The 15918-nt window shown below is 55.2% G+C and overlaps 1 protein-coding gene across 1 annotated transcript; it reads right to left on the bottom strand.

The window, feature by feature from the left end:
- Positions 1-3275: 3275 nt before the first annotated feature.
- On the bottom strand, positions 3276-14101 carry MYBPH (myosin binding protein H). The gene is made up of 11 exons (XM_079327339.1): positions 13716-14101; positions 13350-13484; positions 11373-11540; positions 8665-8753; positions 7560-7755; positions 7089-7228; positions 6777-6936; positions 5898-6034; positions 5331-5517; positions 3716-3757; positions 3276-3418 (listed from the first exon to the last, which is right to left on the bottom strand). Exons 1-10 carry the CDS (start codon positions 14011-14013, stop codon positions 3747-3749), a joined length of 1521 nt encoding a protein of 506 aa, XP_079183465.1. The 5' UTR covers positions 14014-14101; the 3' UTR covers positions 3276-3418; positions 3716-3746.
- Between the last annotated feature and the right edge of the window lie 1817 nt (positions 14102-15918).

Here is a 15918-nt window from a genome sequence, read left to right as displayed (position 1 = left end):
ACTGGGACAAAGGGTGCCTTGTGGCAGCAAAGATGCTAAAACCAGGAGAGTCCAGGGCAGTGGGATTTCTGAAGAAAATAAGTTTAAAAGCCCTTTCTTTTGCCTCTGTAACCAGGGTGAGGTGAGCTGGGCTGAGACATGAGAAGAGACAGGAAATGTCTTCCTATGGCATTGCCAGCACCCACAGGGTGGTGAGCCCATCAGCCCACAGAGCAGAGGGTCAGTCTCCAGCTCTCAGCACTACCAGGTACGCAGAGGTGGGTATTGGTGAAACAGGCATAATAGGCATAACTCCAGAGAACTCTGCTGAAAGAGCTTTTGCTTCCCTGATGGCTCCCCATGGGTCCCAGTGGCACCCACTACCCCTGTGAGCTGTGTGACACACACCCCAGGGAGTGTGTCCTCTCCACTTGTCTTCTCTTTCCCTTTACTCTGGTTTTGAGTAATTTTCCTTCCTTTTTTCCTGTCTATTTTATGTGAAAAGTAGTAGTCAATCTCTCTAAGGCTGCTCATCTCCCACCCTCCCTGTGCAGCCAAACTCTTTTGACCCAAATATTGTGGGTCAGTGCATCCACTTCCACAGCCCAGAGGACAGAAGGGAACCTGGACCCCTCTGGGAGCAAGAAGGGGACAGCTATAGGCCACCACGTGGGTGCTGATGCTGCTACAGGGCACTTTGCCACCCCTGAAGTTCGGCTGTAGGTAGATTTGAGGAGTGGGTGGCTGGAGGTGGACCATCCCTCATCCAGCTCTAGTCCCTCTGGATGCTGGAAGTCCCAGTTCCTGCTCTGCAGCAAGATCTCCTCCAGGGCTGAGGCAGTGGTGGGAAAAGTGAATTTAGTGGATTGTGATTATTTTCTTAGTGTCCCTTGTTCACCAGGCTCCCAGTGCAAACACAGGTCCTGTGACCCTGACCCAGCAGGGTTGTGCTCCTCAGAGGGGACGTCAGCAGTGGGCAAAGTGACTGCAGCAAGTTCCCACAGAGACTGAGGGTGGAGAGAGGAAAAGGATCCTGGATGGGTGAGATTTATGGGTGATTTTTAGCAATGTTGGGGAGTGTGCAGCACAGGCACTGGGGCAGCCAGAGTCCCTTCCTCCCACTGCAGCAGGCAGCTCTGTTTAGCTTGGAGGGATGAGGAGGGCAGCAAGGAAGAGAGGAGATGAAAGGCTCAGCCACCCACATTTTGCAGGGGCCTTGATGTATTTCCAGGCTCCTGGCTCAGATCACATTGGGAAAAATGGGAGCAGAGCAGAAAAACAATGGCAAGGACAGGAGAAAGTCCTTCCCTTAGTCACATCACAGCAGAGGGGTCCTGAATCCCCTGCCAAACTTCCCATGGTGTAGATGGTTCTGTGCTGGTGCTGAGCATTTGGGGGCAGCAATTCCCCATGGACTTCAGCCCACAACCCTCTCCCAGGCACCACCAGGTGCCCTGGAGCGAGTGCTGAACCTCTCACATGAGGTGAGGCTTTGGCTCATCCCATATCTGCCCAATGGCTCCTCTGCCCAGTGCAGTGACTCCTGTGCCCCCACCTTGCCATATCTTGTGCCAGCTCTGGCCAGAGCCAGCATCTCCTGAAAAGGGCAGAGGGAAGTGCCTCAGGTCTCATGGAGCACCAATATCAGTGGTGCCCGAGGATGCTGCAACCCCAGGTTAGTGCAGAGAGGATGCCCCAGGCTGAGGCTGTGATCCCTTGGCAGAGCAGCACCTTGCCTTCAGACTTGTGCTGCTGTTTGCCCTGCTCTGACTCCCACTTGCATCTTATTTCTCCTGCCTTTCTGGAACTGAAACTTTGGCCTGAACCCTTGCTAAAGTACTCAGGAACTTGGTGACTGGGATGCTCATAAATTAAAGGGCACGTGAATGGTTGCTTCATCAAAAATAATATCCAAGATTTTTCCACTCTGTGGTCTCCAGATCTTTCCTGGGGAGCCCTCACTAAAAGTGGTTGTTGCCCACCTCGGTCCCCTGTGGGGTTACAATCACAGTCTGTGCTCTGCAGGACTGAAATAAGGGCCTGGAAAGGGCACAGCATGCCAGAGTCCTGGAGATCACCTCACAGCCTGCTTCTAGACCCTGTTCATGAAAGAATTCCACTGGCCAAGGCCACATGCCCAGGTGCCAGGGACACCAAAGGGGACAGGACACCCCCAGCAGTGTCCAGGTCTGGGTGTGAGCATGCCAGGGAAAACAAGCTCTCCACTTGCCAGCTGGGACTGCAACCTCCTCTCTCCAGCATTACCACCAGTACCAATCACCTTAAAAATCCATCCTGACCAGCAGTGAGATAAAATTAATCCAACAATGCCCTCTGATGGTGGAAACAACCCTGGCGTGGATGGTGCTGTACCAGTGCTGAGCCCCTGGGAACAGCAACACTCTCTGGACTTCAGTTTGGGCTGAAGGTGCCTAGGGACAGATGAGGACAAATCAGAGGGTCTGATTAATCACAGGCACTGCCCAGCTTTGCTCTCTGTGGCACCAAGGGTGGGATGGGCTCCAATCTGTGGATGCCAGCCTGGATTTGCATTTACACTGGCAACGCCAGGGCCAGGCAGGACATGGGCAGGATGTGGCTCTGGCCCCATGACAGAGCTGCCAGGCAGCAGGGAGAGCTCCTACCCTTGTGCCCTCAGAGCGAGGGGGAGGCAGTGCTGGTGGAGAGATCACCCTGTACTGGGTAACCCTGTGCTCCATGGGGCCCTCTGGGCTCTGCTAACACCCAGTGTCTGCCCCAAGCTGGCCCAGAGCTCAAGTGATAACTCACCCTGCACATGAGCCTCCAGCTCACAGGGACAAGTCCCCTCCCCTGGGTAACACAGCAGCATGTCCTGTACCCACTGTGGGGAGGTGAGAGCTCCTGGCTGGATCACTGCCTCACTGGTGTGGATAAAAAAACTGCCCTTCAATAAAGAAGCATTAAGATGCCACAACACTGATGTGGCATTTCTTTTTCCACAGCCAGAATTATTCCCCTGGTCCATAAGGAAATCTTTCTGCGTTCTCTTTCTCCTTGTTGGGCTCCTTCTGGTTCAGAAATCTCTGTGTGTTTCATAACGCTGGTCCTCCCTTTCCAAGCTCAAAAGCCATCTTCTCCACCCTTGGTTGTGACCCCACAGCAGTCCTGGCACCTCTCCACATCCCCCCACCCAAGCCAAACCCAAAATAAGCAGGACAGAAGGGTTTGGTGGCTTTTATTAGGACCAATGCCTCTCAGCTGGTTTGTTTTATTGTCACAGGTAATGACAGGTTCAGAGAGGGCCATGCCATGGCAGGCTGAAGTGCAGCCCCCAAAGCACTACCAAGCAGGGGCAGGCCAGCAGGCAGCAGAGACCATGGCCAGGGGTATCAGTGCCTGCCCTGCCACCACCTGGCACCTGCAGGGTCCACAGGGGAAAAGGAACCAGATCCGAGCCCTGCAAGGTCACCAAGAGAGCCCTAGTCAGAGATGGGTGGGAAACATGTCCCTGACACAGTTCTAATGCAAGACAAACCCAGCCACATCTACAGCCTTCCCTCCACCTCACCAAAGGACAGTTTTTCCTCAGGTTCATCATCCCACCTCATCCATGCATCTCCTGCCATGGGACAAGGAAGACTTGACCTGGGACTCCATTAGCAGGTGACAAGGGCTAATTCAGGACACTCAGCCCACTCCAGCCTCCTGAAGTGATCCACCTTCCCTCCATCCTGGTGCCCCAAGCCAGACCTACCTTGCTCTTTGTCTTGTCCTCTGATCTGTCCTCACTTGGGCACTGCAGGAGAGGAGACAAAAATCCCCTGAACTGTCCTTGTCTTACTCCCCTTCTGACTCCCAAATGTGCCACTGTGCTCACCCCAGTGTGCACCTGCACATCCCAACCCTGCACACACCTGCTCCAAGCAATCCCACACACCACCCTCACTGCATGCTCCTGGCCAGTGTCCCCTGAGATCCTGGCCTGGGTGACTCCCAGGTGCTCCATGGCCCCAACACAGTGCCCAGCTTATCCTCCCTAGCCAACTGGGCTGATCCCCAGCCTGGGCAGCAGGGCAGGGGGGGTTCTGCCCCTGTGCCCCACTCAGCTGAGACCCCCCTGCAGAGCTGCCTCCAGCCCTGGGCTGCCAGCACAGGAAGGACCTGGAGCTGCTGCACAGAGCCCAGAGGAGGCCACGGAGCTGCTGCAAGGCCTGGAGCCCTCTCTGCTCTGGAGCCAGGCTGGGACAGCTGGGGTGTTCTCCTGGAGAAGTGAAGGCTTTGGGGAGACCTCAGGGCCCCTTACAGAGGCTAAAGAGGCTCAAGGAGAGCTGGAGAGGGACTAGGGACAAGGGTCTGACAGGACAAGGGGTGATGGTTTCCCACTGCCAGAGGGCAGGGTTAGGTGAGATATTGGGAAGGAATTGTGAGGGTGGTGAGGCCCTGGCACAGGGTGCCCAGAGAAGCTGTGGCTGCCCCTGGATCCCTGGCAGGGTCCAAGACCAGGCTGGACAGGGCTTGGAGCAGCCTGGCTAGTGGAAAGTGTCCCTGCCATGGCAGGGGGTGGGACTGGGTGAGGTCCCTTCCCACCCAGACCATCATTCTGTGACTCGACAGAGCCCCTGCATAGCTGCACTGAGGATGTGCCTGTGGGGCCATGGGACCAGGGCCAGCTGGAGGGTCCAGCAGCAGCTCCCACAGAGCTGAGCACTGACCCACACCAACAACCCTGGAGTTTCTACATGGACTGGGGAGCTGGGGTTGCCAGATTGGAACTCTGCCTATGTGGGATGTGCGGCAGAGCATGTCTGGGGGCAAGAGAGTGCTTGGAAGCCACAGGAGGGGAAATAGAAGTGTTAAAGGAGACGTGGCCAGCACAGGAATATGCGGACACTCTGCAGGCAGTGATCCTTCCATGGGCTGAGGAGGAGCTGTGGGAAGCAACACAGGGCAGGTCTGTTCCAGATGCTCTGCTGAGGCAGGGAAATGTGAGTGGAAAGTGTGGGCAGGATCCTGAGACATAAATCAGAGCAGCCCAGGTGCAGGGGAGGAGGTTCACATACACCCCACCCATGGGACAAGAGCAGGGGCAGTCAGTGCTGGGCCAGGCCTCCATCAGCTCCTCTGGCTCTGCCCTTTCTCATTTCCTCCCCATTTTTTATCCCATGAATAAGGAAAGGCGATTTCAAGATGCTTCAAGACCATAAACCCAAGAAGCCCAAAAGTGCAGTTCCACAGGGCTGCCCAGTGTCCTCAGACTCCCTCACAGCCAGGATCAACAAAAAACAGGGACAAACCCCAGCACTGGGAAAGTGAGACCTGGAAAAGGCAGGCAAGAGCTCCTGCCCCTCCTTCCCCTCTACCAATCTCACCTTTCACATCCAGTCTGCAGTCTACTGAGGCTTCCCCCAGAGGATTCACAGCCTTGCAAGTGTAGACACCCCCATCAAAAGGGCCAGGCTTGCGGATTTCCAGGGAGCACACACCCTGATCAATCAGTGCTATGTATTTGGGATCTTCCCGGATCTCCATCTGGTTTTTCAACCAGATGATTTTGGGCTGAAAGTTTAAAGCAGGGAGAGAAATGAGAAATCCAACTGGGCCCAAAATGCAGCCACCTCTCTCTGCCTTTGCCTTGGCCATGCCTGACACTTGTGGCCATTATGGGAATCACAATCAGAAGTATTTTGAAGATCCAAATCTCCCACTTGTGAGCCCTAACCACTGCTCCACCCTTCCTCCCCCAGAACAGAGGAAACAGGACTTGGCTTGATCTAAGACCAGTCTCCCATCTCCATGCAGAAACACCCCAAGCATGCCCCAGTTTGACTCAGAAGGCAGCTGCAGCCCAACCATCTCCCAGACACCTCCATCCACCTTGCAAAAAACCCACTGGTGTTCCCAGGCCAAAGTTTTGTGTCCATGGAGGAGCCGCCGACCTGGGGGAAGCCCCTGACGGAGCAGAAGAGGTGAGTGCTGTAGCCCCGCGTGGTCGTGCGGTCTGTCAGGGGCTGCGTGAACTTTGGAGGCTCCATCATGTCCCGCTGGGGCACCTTCTCTGGCTGGTAAGTGGTTTCTAAGGAAATAATTAATTCTAGCCTGAGGCAGACCTCAGGTTGCTGGGCTGACCAACACAGGAATTCAGCACAAGGTACCCAAATCCACTCCTGTTCCCTCTTGTAAGGAGCCAGATGTCATCTGGCCTGACCCAAGGACCTGGCCCTCAGCTCAGAGCAGCCCTGTTTCCTCATCCAACCATGACATGGTAGTGCCCAGGCCCTGCAAGGAAACAGGGGGGATGCCAATCCCCAAACCCACTGTGACACATCCTGGGTTCCGCAGGTCAGACCCAGACCAGGAGCACTCTGGATCTCCCACTCCAACCCCAAATCTCAGTCCATGGAAAGAAGAGTTGGAGGGAGATGGCAGAGACCCTAGGTCACTGTGTGTTACCAGGGAGCAGGATGGAAAGGGATGGAAGGAGAGCAGGGCTGGTATGGAGATTTGGCCCTCAGCTATGGGCCCAAAGCCAGGGCTGTTCTGACCCTTCCCAGCTCCTGCTTCCATCTCATCCCAAGGATGTCCATGCCTTGTTCCCTTCAGGGGGCTGAGCATAGCACATGCTTTCTCCAAAGGAGAAATGGGGTGCGGGGGGGGCAGGGAACCTCTGGACCTTGGGGGTGTTCAGCCTCACCCCTGCTGGTCTTGTCCTGGGGACCAGCCTAGCAGCATCAGCACAACTCCGAGGAAGCCCCACTGGTCAGGACCACTCTTGGCTACCCCCCTCCCCAGCCCCTCAGCCAGGGACATGTGCCCACTTGTCTTCTCGATGGAGGCCACCCCGGAGGCCACGGCAGCGCTGTCACTGAGCCCGCAGATGTTCTCGGAGAACACTCGGAAGGAGTAAGTGTTACCAATGATGAGGTCAGAGATGGTGCAGCTGGTGCGGGTACAGCGCTCCAGCACTGTGAACCATTTCTGGAAGGAAAACAGGAGAAAGAAAGAGAGCAGTGAGGAAAAGAGAGAAAGAGAGGCTGTGACAAGGATGGAGAAGGTGTGGGGTGTGGCAGGGAGTGCAGCTGTCCCTCTCCCATCAGGGCATCACCAGCAGCAGGAGTGCCCAGGCTCACCCCGCTCTTCTTGTCTGACTTCTGCACCCTGTAGCCCTTGATCTCAGAGTTCCCGTTGTCCACGGGGGGGCTCCACTCCAGGGCCACATTAAAGCCCCACACATCCACCAGCTTCAGGTTCTGGGGAGGGCCAGGTGGCTCTGCAAACACAAGCACTCTCAGGGTGATATCCCAGTTTGCTCCCCCGTATTCTGTACCTTGACCATCCCTTGACCTTGCTTTTAATCTCTTCTCACCCTGGAGCAGCACACAAGGGATGAGAAGCTGCAAGGAGCAGGGCTGGCAGAAACTCTGCACCCCCAACCAGAGAAGTTCACATGCATGATCCTGGTAAGGATCCCCCTGGAACAGGGACTCAAGAGTCCCTTGCCTTGTTGCTGTCGCATCACACCCCATCCAGAACAAGACCTACCCAACCAAGAGGAGAATTGAGCCCCAGAGCGATCCTGCAGGGTCCCATCCTCAGCTTACCAACCACCTGGATGTCCAGGGTGGCCCTGTCCTCGGCTCCATTGATCTGCACGCTCAGCTCGTACTTGCCCGAGTCTCCGCGCTGGGCCTGGCGGATGTAGAAGATGGTGTCCCGAGCCGTGTTGCGGATGTTGATGCGGCTGCTGTCCAGGGGCTGTCCTCCCTTGCTCCAGCTCACCTCAGGCTGTGGCTTTCCCTGGATCAACAGGCAGGTCAGGAGCCACTTGGGCACGTGGTCGCAGCACAGCCACCCCAATGCGTCCCGGCAGCAGCAGCCTGGGTGCCACCTCTCCTATCCACCTCTCCTATCTTCCCCGGGAAAGAATCTCCAGCTGATTCCTGTCAGACTCACTAATGGGAGCCATCAGGCTCCAGGGATGAAGCTGGAACATGCTGGTTCCCCAAGGTCCTCATGAAGCAAGCCCAGCTTTACTTGCCAAGGCAGAGCTGTGCTCTCACAGTCCAGGTGCTGAGCTCAGGCTCCAGCTTAGCACCAGGGCTTGAACTCAGCATACAGGGAAAATTCATGTCTGGAGCACTGCCAGCACAGAGTCCAAATTGTCTGTGAAACATGGCATGGACAAGACCATCAGCTCAGGGGCATCTCACTCCCTCAATATGTTTCAGAGCCAGCTGTATGGGGGAGATGCTCTGGTTATGTCCCAGACAGGGTGAGAGAGATAGCTGAGGAGACAACCTTCAGCCTAGCCCAGCAGTGTCAGCATTGCTCTGCCATCACACAGCCCTGGGGCTGCCCTTCTCCAAAGGATGCTCTAGGGACCCCAGTGCTGTGCTATGGGGTCCCAAGGGATGTGGCCAGGAGCAAGAGCTGAACTGGACTTACTGGCTGAGACAGCAGCAACAGCCAGCCCATGTCCTGATGTGTTTGGGGTTGTCCCACAGCAGCATCATCAACAAAGATGTAGCAGGGGAAAAATGGGATTTGGGCAGGAAGAGGAGAGAGATTCCCACCCCATCACCCACCCTTGGCTCGTAAGACACAGGGACCAGGCCAAGTCAGAGCACAGGTAGACCCATAAGCTAACTTGCAGGAGCTAACCTAGAGTGAAATGCCCAGCAGATTACAGCCCAAACCACCATCTACCTGAAAGGGGATCATGATGTTGACAGCATCCCCAACACGCCTGATGTAAGTCTCCCGCAGATGCCGAGGCATGCGGATCTTCGGGAGCTCTGGGGACCAGGAGTTCACGTTATGAGACAAGGAGCTCCCTTTCTTCAGCTGGCTGACCCTCCCCATGCACACCCCTGCTTGGCCACCAAGAAAATCCACCCCAACATGGCCACCTTCTCCCTCTCATCTCCTGGACAGTGCTGCTCCCCTGCAGGGGAGCCTATCCCATTGCCTGTACCCAGTGATATCCATCCCTGAGATCCCAAGTCACCAACCCAAGGGCAGCATTCTGATTGATCATTCACCCCTCTTCATTGCAGCCAGGCTGTGGAGACAACCTGGCCTCAACCAGAAGGGCCACAACACAACCTATGTGGTAACAAGGCAGAGAACAGCATCTCTTAGTTGGGAAATGTTTCTCCCCCTGACTTTCCAGAGGCACACAGCCCAACTTCCAGCAAGGACAAGGCTAGATCTCCACCTTCCCTGTGCAGTCCAGGCCACTGAGACACCAAGGAGGTGCCTGGTCATACCAGAGATGTGGAAGCCTAAGACTCATGAAGAAGTCAAACATCCCCAAGGAAATATAACAACGACAATCAAAAACCCCACTGGAGAATACTCATGGAGTGTGTCCCCTTCCCAGGGAGGAATAGAAGCTGTACAACTGTCAGCTCAGTGATACCCAAGGATCCCTCTGGAGCCCCTTGAAAAGGAGCTGGGAGTCTCTGTCTGGGTTAAATGTGCACGAGCTTAACCCCAGGGAGGGGCCCTGGCCAGAATAAACCAGACCTGAGCCAAACAGCTGTGAGGGCTGAGGAGGGCAGGGACAGGCCTGGCAGTCCCAGATGGCCTTTCCTGACAGCTGAGACCGTCCCTGCTCTGCTCGTGCTGTGATTTCTGCAGGGATCCATCCCCGGTGCTTCCCCTTGGGCTCATCAGTCTCAGCAGGGCAGGGAAACCTGACCTTGGGGGAGGAATGTTAATTCATGGGTGTTTTCCCCAGCTCCCTGTGCCTCGCTCAGAGAGATGGGGCTGGCCAAGGTCAGTGGCCCCAGTGACAAAGAGCCATGGTGGGAAAGCCTTTTCCCTGCCCTTGTTCCCTGCAAAATGTGACACATACTGATCCTTCATCTGGTTTCTCCTTGTCTCTCTCCACCTCCCAAGCCCACTCATCCCACCTGTTGTTAATCTCTGTGCTGTCCGATTGCTGCTATTTAAAATCCCCTGGGGTGCTATAAATGAACTGGTGTGATGTACAAAATGAGGCTGAGAGAAAATGTGAAGGCCAAGAGGCAACAGATGGGGAGGGGATGAGAAGGGAGAAAAGAAAAAGAAGAGAGGATAGGGGAGAGGATAGGGGAGAGTATAGGGGAGGGGAGAGTATAGGGGAGGAGAGGGGAGGAGAGGGGAGGAGAGGGGAGGAGAGGGGAGGAGAGGGGAGGAGAGGGGAGGAGAGGGGAGGAGAGGGGAGGAGAGGGGAGGAGAGGAGAGGAGAGGAGAGGAGAGGAGAGGAGAGGAGAGGAGAGGAGAGGAGAGGAGAGGAGAGGAGGAGGAGAGGAGAGGAGAGGAGAGGAGAGGAGAGGAGAGGAGAGGAGAGGAGAGGAGAGGAGAGGAGAGGAGAGGAGAGGAGAGGAGAGGAGAGGAGAGGATGAGGAGAGGAGAGGAGGAGAGGAGAGGAGAGGAGAGGAGAGGAGAGGAGAGGAGAGGAGAGGAGAGGAGAGGAGAGGAGAGGAGAGGAGAGGAGAGGAGAGGAGAGGAGAGGAGAGGAGAGGAGAATCAAGTTGTATGTGGGTCTCTCCATTCTTTGGGGTTTACACCTGTACGTGTGCCTGAGACAAAGCTCAGACAGCAGGGACAGGATGAGGAAAGCACAAGCTGTGCATTTCGCATCTCATGCCAGTCCTTCACAGCCCAGTTTTCCCAGTTCTTTATGGTTTGGTGGGATGGTTTTGAGGTCAGAGGTCAACAGGATCAGCCACCACCCCTAAGCCACAACCACACCCTCCGAACACACTGAGAAAATGGACCCTGCAGAACCCTTTCCACAGACTGATAGTCTTCTCCAAGCTTCTCCTAAAGCTGGTGGTTCCTGAAATAACTTTTGTTAGTATTACTATTTTTAAGCAGCTGAAAAATCTGATGTGTTAAGTAATAAGAACACTTGAGCATTAATAATTCCTTCTAGAGGGAAAATGAGTCTGTATTTGCTGTTTTCTGAGTGTAAACTGACCCCGCCCTTCTGCAACAGCCTCTGCACATTGGCAGCACCAGGAGAGGAATGTGAGTCTTGCTAAGCATGGGAGCAACTCATTCATTAGCGAGTTCAGCATGATTAAAGTTCCCATGCTCAAGACAACCAGCTCTTGACTTCCCTGAGCTAAATAAACAAAGCTGTCCAATGTTGCTGTGGCATATTTGGGATGTGACATGGCCAAGGGGAGGACATGTGCTCAGGGGGATGTGGATTCCGAGCTCTTGCCATTTAATGGGAAAATGTGGCTCAGCCTTTTGAGTCCTCACCCCCAAAGTTTCAACTCCAGCAAGATTGGTGAGATCGGGAAGCTTCTCCCAAGAGAATTGCAGTCACTGCGAATAACATCAAAGGCTGGGTGTGACCTGTGAGAGGCTGCTCATGCTGCAGGGCTGGACAGATGTCACCCAGGAGCAGTACTCACGGAGGATCTCCCTGATGAGCACTGGCTGCTCCAGGGTGGCCGGGACGCTGGCTCCGCTGGCACTGACGGCCACCACCCGCACATGGATCTTGTCCCCAGAGCTGAGATTTGGGATTGTGTAGCGCGTGGAAAGAAAAGGCTCCTGGTTCACAGCTTTCCAGTCTGAACCTGCAACAGACCCAGCACAGCACACTGGATGTGCCATGGACAGACAGACACCCTGAGCAGCAGGATCAAGGCCCAGAAGGTGAGACCCAGAGGCAAAGAATCACTTCCTTGGAAATGTGGAATGACTTGGGGCACCAGCAGAAAAAGGGACTTTGGAGGGGAGGCTGGCCACCCCTGCCAAGGAGTGTGGGGTATGAAGTGCTGGCAGGAGCTCAACACTGGAGCACGAGGACATTTGCAAGCAAGAAAAGGCATCGGGCCAGTGAACACATCCAGCTGACCAGGTGCATTTCTGAAAGGAAAGATCCTTGGAGCTCCCTGCCAGCTGCTCTGCTCCTCTCACTGCCCCACGATAACACTGGGGCTCACCATGTCTCCACAAACCCCTCCACACTGGGCAAGCTCTGCTCAGGACGTGCCTCTACCCAGATGGATGTTTCCAAGTGTTCTTCCTGCTTGTAAGGCACTCAAGACCTACCCAGAGTCTCAAACTCCACCCAGAGCTCAGCTCTCCCCCAGCCCCAGCTAACATAGCCTTGCCATGTGCCAATCCTCTCAAGATGTTTCTCACTTAGAAAATAAACTGCCCCAGTCCCCCAAGGACTGGGTGACCCAGGCAGGCATTGAGAGTGACCCCAATATGCCAGGGTGTGCCAAGCCCCCATGTACACCTTCAGAACAAGAAGGTTTTCTTGTTGATGGCATTGGAGCAGCCAAATCCTACTAGATCCTCTTTTCCTTCACCATTGGCATTACTCAAATCATCCCTCACTCAAATTTCACCATATTTCAGCCAAAGAAAGTCTTGTACCAGCCCAAATACAGCAGTCCCATGGCTCCTGAGTGATGACAGAGGGACTGGAGTTCTCCTGTCCTCCAGCAGACCCAAAGCAAGCCAGAAGGGCATCCAGACTGGGCCCTTTGGGTGGCTGTCAGACATCTGTTCAGGAATGGCTGCATCTTTCCTTGTCCCATGCAGGGGCCTCCTCACACATCCCACCCAGTCGTGGTAACCTCTCCACCCCCAGCCCAACGATGGCACTCTTGCACAGCCAAGAATGTGTCCATCGTGTGTGCCACAAGCTAAACAGCTGAGGATCAGGTTCCCTGAGGTCCATGGGCCACCTGGGTCTCCTAAACCACTCCACCCCAGCCTCCCCTTGCAGATTCCCCCCAGCCACACAGACCCTTCACTCTCACCCCAAAGCCCAGCAGGGCTTCAAGAGAGTGCCCAAAACACAAATCTTATCCACCCATCCTCTACTGCCCAGTAACACAACTGGAGAACCATAGACAATTGCTGGATAACTGCTGCCACCTCCCAGTCCACCTCCATCCACCACAGCCACTCTCCTTACAGACATAATCAAGTCTGCTGATACATGCTCAGGACCCCTTCCTTCCACATCCTCCCATTTTATGCCCATTCCTTCCATGCTTCATTTTGGGCAAATACTTTTGCCCTTGTCTTCTTGGTTTACCATCCCAGCCCCAAGTCTCTGCAGATCTCCAGTTCATCAGAGACCATCCCCAAGGGGTGTGTTGGTCTCTGCTCCACACTAGAGTTGGACATAGCAGTGATTCTAAACCTGCTCCAAGCCCCTGCTGAAGACATCACTACTGTCTGAAGACAATGGAATGCCCTGTTCCTTCATAAAAAATAAATAACCATTCAAAATACATCTCTTTGGGCAAAGAAAGGGAATTGTTGCTGGGGAAAATGCTCTGCTGGGTTCCACCCATCTCCACCCCATCCCACACCCACGCACCATCTCTCCATACTCGCCAGGCAGGGCAGACCAAACCTACTTCCATCTTTGCAGATCTCCACCACATATCCATCCAGGCCTGCCCGGCCCGTCTGCTCCGGGGCTTTCCAGGTCAGTGTGAATGAGTTTTCACTCACTTCTTCCACGGCCAAGGACAAGGGGCAGCTGGGTGGCTCTGCAACAAACCCACAGTGGTGAGGGCAGGGCTGGAGTGCTCTCGGAGATCACTCCAAGAGCACACCGGTGGATCACTCAACCTCAGGTCTGTCTTCAGTCCACCTAATCCTCAGCCCTATCCCACTGTAAAAATATCCTTGATGACTTCATCCCCTGTCCCTTCTCCCTGGCATATGTCCCCTCCAAGCCTTGCTAATGTCCCCTCCCCACTGCAGTGCTCCCCACTCACCTTCCTTTGGTTTCTCTGGTTCAGGTTCAGGGGCTGGGGGTTCAGCTGGGACAGCTGAGGAACCTTCTGCAGGCACTGGAGTCACTTCTGCTCCAGCTTCCGTGGGGACAGGAGCAGATTCGTCTGTGGGGGCTGGGGGCTGCTCCTGGGGATGCTCAGGGGCTGGGGGTTCTTCAGTAACTGGGGCTGGGGCTGCTTCTTCCTTCGGGGCTGCTTCTTCCTTCGGGGCTGGTGCTGCCTTTTTCTTGGCTGCTGCCGGAGCCGGTTTTTTGGCTGGAGTTGTGGTTTTGCCAGTCATTGCTGCAAAGCCTAGGGGCTGGACAGGGGATGTTCTGGGGTCTCTGCTCCGGGGTCTCTGCTCTGTTTGGGGCTCCTGCTCCAGACAAAGATCTCTCCTCTGGATCTGGGGGTGGTCTCCGAGGCTGGGGTCCCGGCTCAGGACCAGGTGTCCCCACTCTGCACCAATGGTCTCTGCTCCGGGACGGCCGTGCAGGGAGGGGGGAACCAGGTCACTGAGCCAAGGCAGGGCTGGGTGACTTTTATAGGCTTTCGCTGGCACTTGTCACCTCCCTGCAAACCAATCTGCCTGCGCAGGCGGGGCTGCCAGGAATAGCCGCCCGGGACCTGCACATTCAGCAGCCTCAGCTGCCCCTTCCTATGGGATGGCAGCATATTGGCCCGGCCCCCCCAGCAGCCCCCCTGGGCGCTCTCAGGACTGGGTAGGCCAGGGCCAGGTTACCTTTCTTTGGGGACTTGGCTTCTGTGTCCAGCACCAGCACCCCTCTGGCTAAGGGCTTCCCCACCCCGTTGCCACCTCTTCAGCCACCCACTGCCTTCCAGACCCCACAGACTCTCTCTGGGCCTCCTCACCCCCCTTGCCTTCCTTAGCCCCCCCATTAACACCTTCCCCCCACCCCAACCCTCCCTGTTAATCCTGCATTGACCCCCCAACCCACCTGCTCCCCATCATGTCCTCCCACAGTCCCTGTAACCCCAGACCTCCCTGGTCCCTCTGCCCTTCCTCAGCCTCATCCTCAATCCCACTGGGGTGGAAGAGGTTGGAAGACAATTTTTCGTTTCATCTGGACCAATTCAGCTGCCCATACCCCTAACCCACATTTCTGGGGAAGATAAATCACTCATCAGCCCCATGCCATGCTCTCCAGCCTCTGTTCTGCTCAATCAACCATCCTTGTCCACGGAGACCCCAGAACTCATGACCAGCCACCCTACTGTTACCCCCAAACTCCGATTCACCCAAAATCCCCCCAGTGACCCAGGAAAACCCCATTAATTCTATGTGTCATAGACCACTAACCCCCTGCTTGCTCCTGTTCCCTTACCTGCCCTCATGCTGTGCATGAGACACTATAGAAGTGTCTGTGTATCCCTAATCTTCCTGCAATTCAGGTTGAGAGAGTGTTTTCCCTATTGCCCAGCTAATTCCCTGTCTCCAGGGATGCTGCTATGGAGCAGCCAAGCAAGCCTGGTTCTCCTGGCTGCTGGTTCCACTGGCTCACAGTTCTGTGGTCCCCAGGGAACACCTCCAGATGTGGAGGTGGCATCTCTGAGACAGCCAGAGCATGAGGCATGTTCTCTGCCAGGGCCAGATGATCCCAGCTTTGCTAACAAGGGGCTGGTTTTCCAGGTAGGGGGAGGCTATGGTCACCCAGGAATGGGAGGGAGAGAAGAAAGAGCACAGCCCCAATGGCCAGGCTGGTCTTTAAATGGATGGTGACATCCCAAAAAAGAGCCAGAGGGATGTACCCCAGCTGGAGCAGCATTACCCTGCACCAGGAGGGATGTTTTTTCTCTCCTAGTTATTTGGCAGCTGGACAAAGCCAGGATACCATGACATGATGTTGATGTCTCAGGAAGGGTCTGTTTGCTCCAAACAATTTGATAACCCAGGTATTCCTTGATTACTTCCCCAGTGAGGAGGAATATGACTGAAAAAAGTTCCACCTTACCCAAAATACCCTTGGAATGCCTGAGATGTGAGGTCCTTGAGGCAGGAGAGAGTGATATGGAGCTCCAAGGCATTTCTGCAGCCTGCATGGATGGGTACTGGCAGCTTCTTTCCTGCCCTGAGTACCTTGGAGTGGCTCAAAATTGCCAAGCCATTGGCAAATTTGCCATTGGCAAATTCACTGCAGCTACTCCAGCCATGGAGAGGACAAGTCCTGCTGCCCAGCATGGCAAG

The sequence above is a fragment of the Erithacus rubecula genome, assembly GCF_903797595.1.
Source record: "Erithacus rubecula genome assembly, chromosome: 26".
Lineage (NCBI taxonomy): Eukaryota > Metazoa > Chordata > Aves > Passeriformes > Muscicapidae > Erithacus > Erithacus rubecula.
This window is presented reverse-complemented; position numbering and strand designations above follow the sequence as displayed.

Excerpts from the sequence above, each read along its gene's own strand:
- MYBPH (XM_079327339.1), bottom strand. The coding sequence starts at position 14,013 with ATGACTGGCAAAACCACAACTCCAGCCAAAAAACCGGCTCCGGCAGCA. Across the intron at positions 13,485-13,715 it reads ACCAGAGAAACCAAAGGAAG|AGCCACCCAGCTGCCCCTTG; the intron begins GTGAGTGGGGAG and ends GGTTTGTTGCAG. Across the intron at positions 7,229-7,559 it reads CCTGGACATCCAGGTGGTTG|AGCCACCTGGCCCTCCCCAG; the intron begins GTAAGCTGAGGA and ends TTGTGTTTGCAG.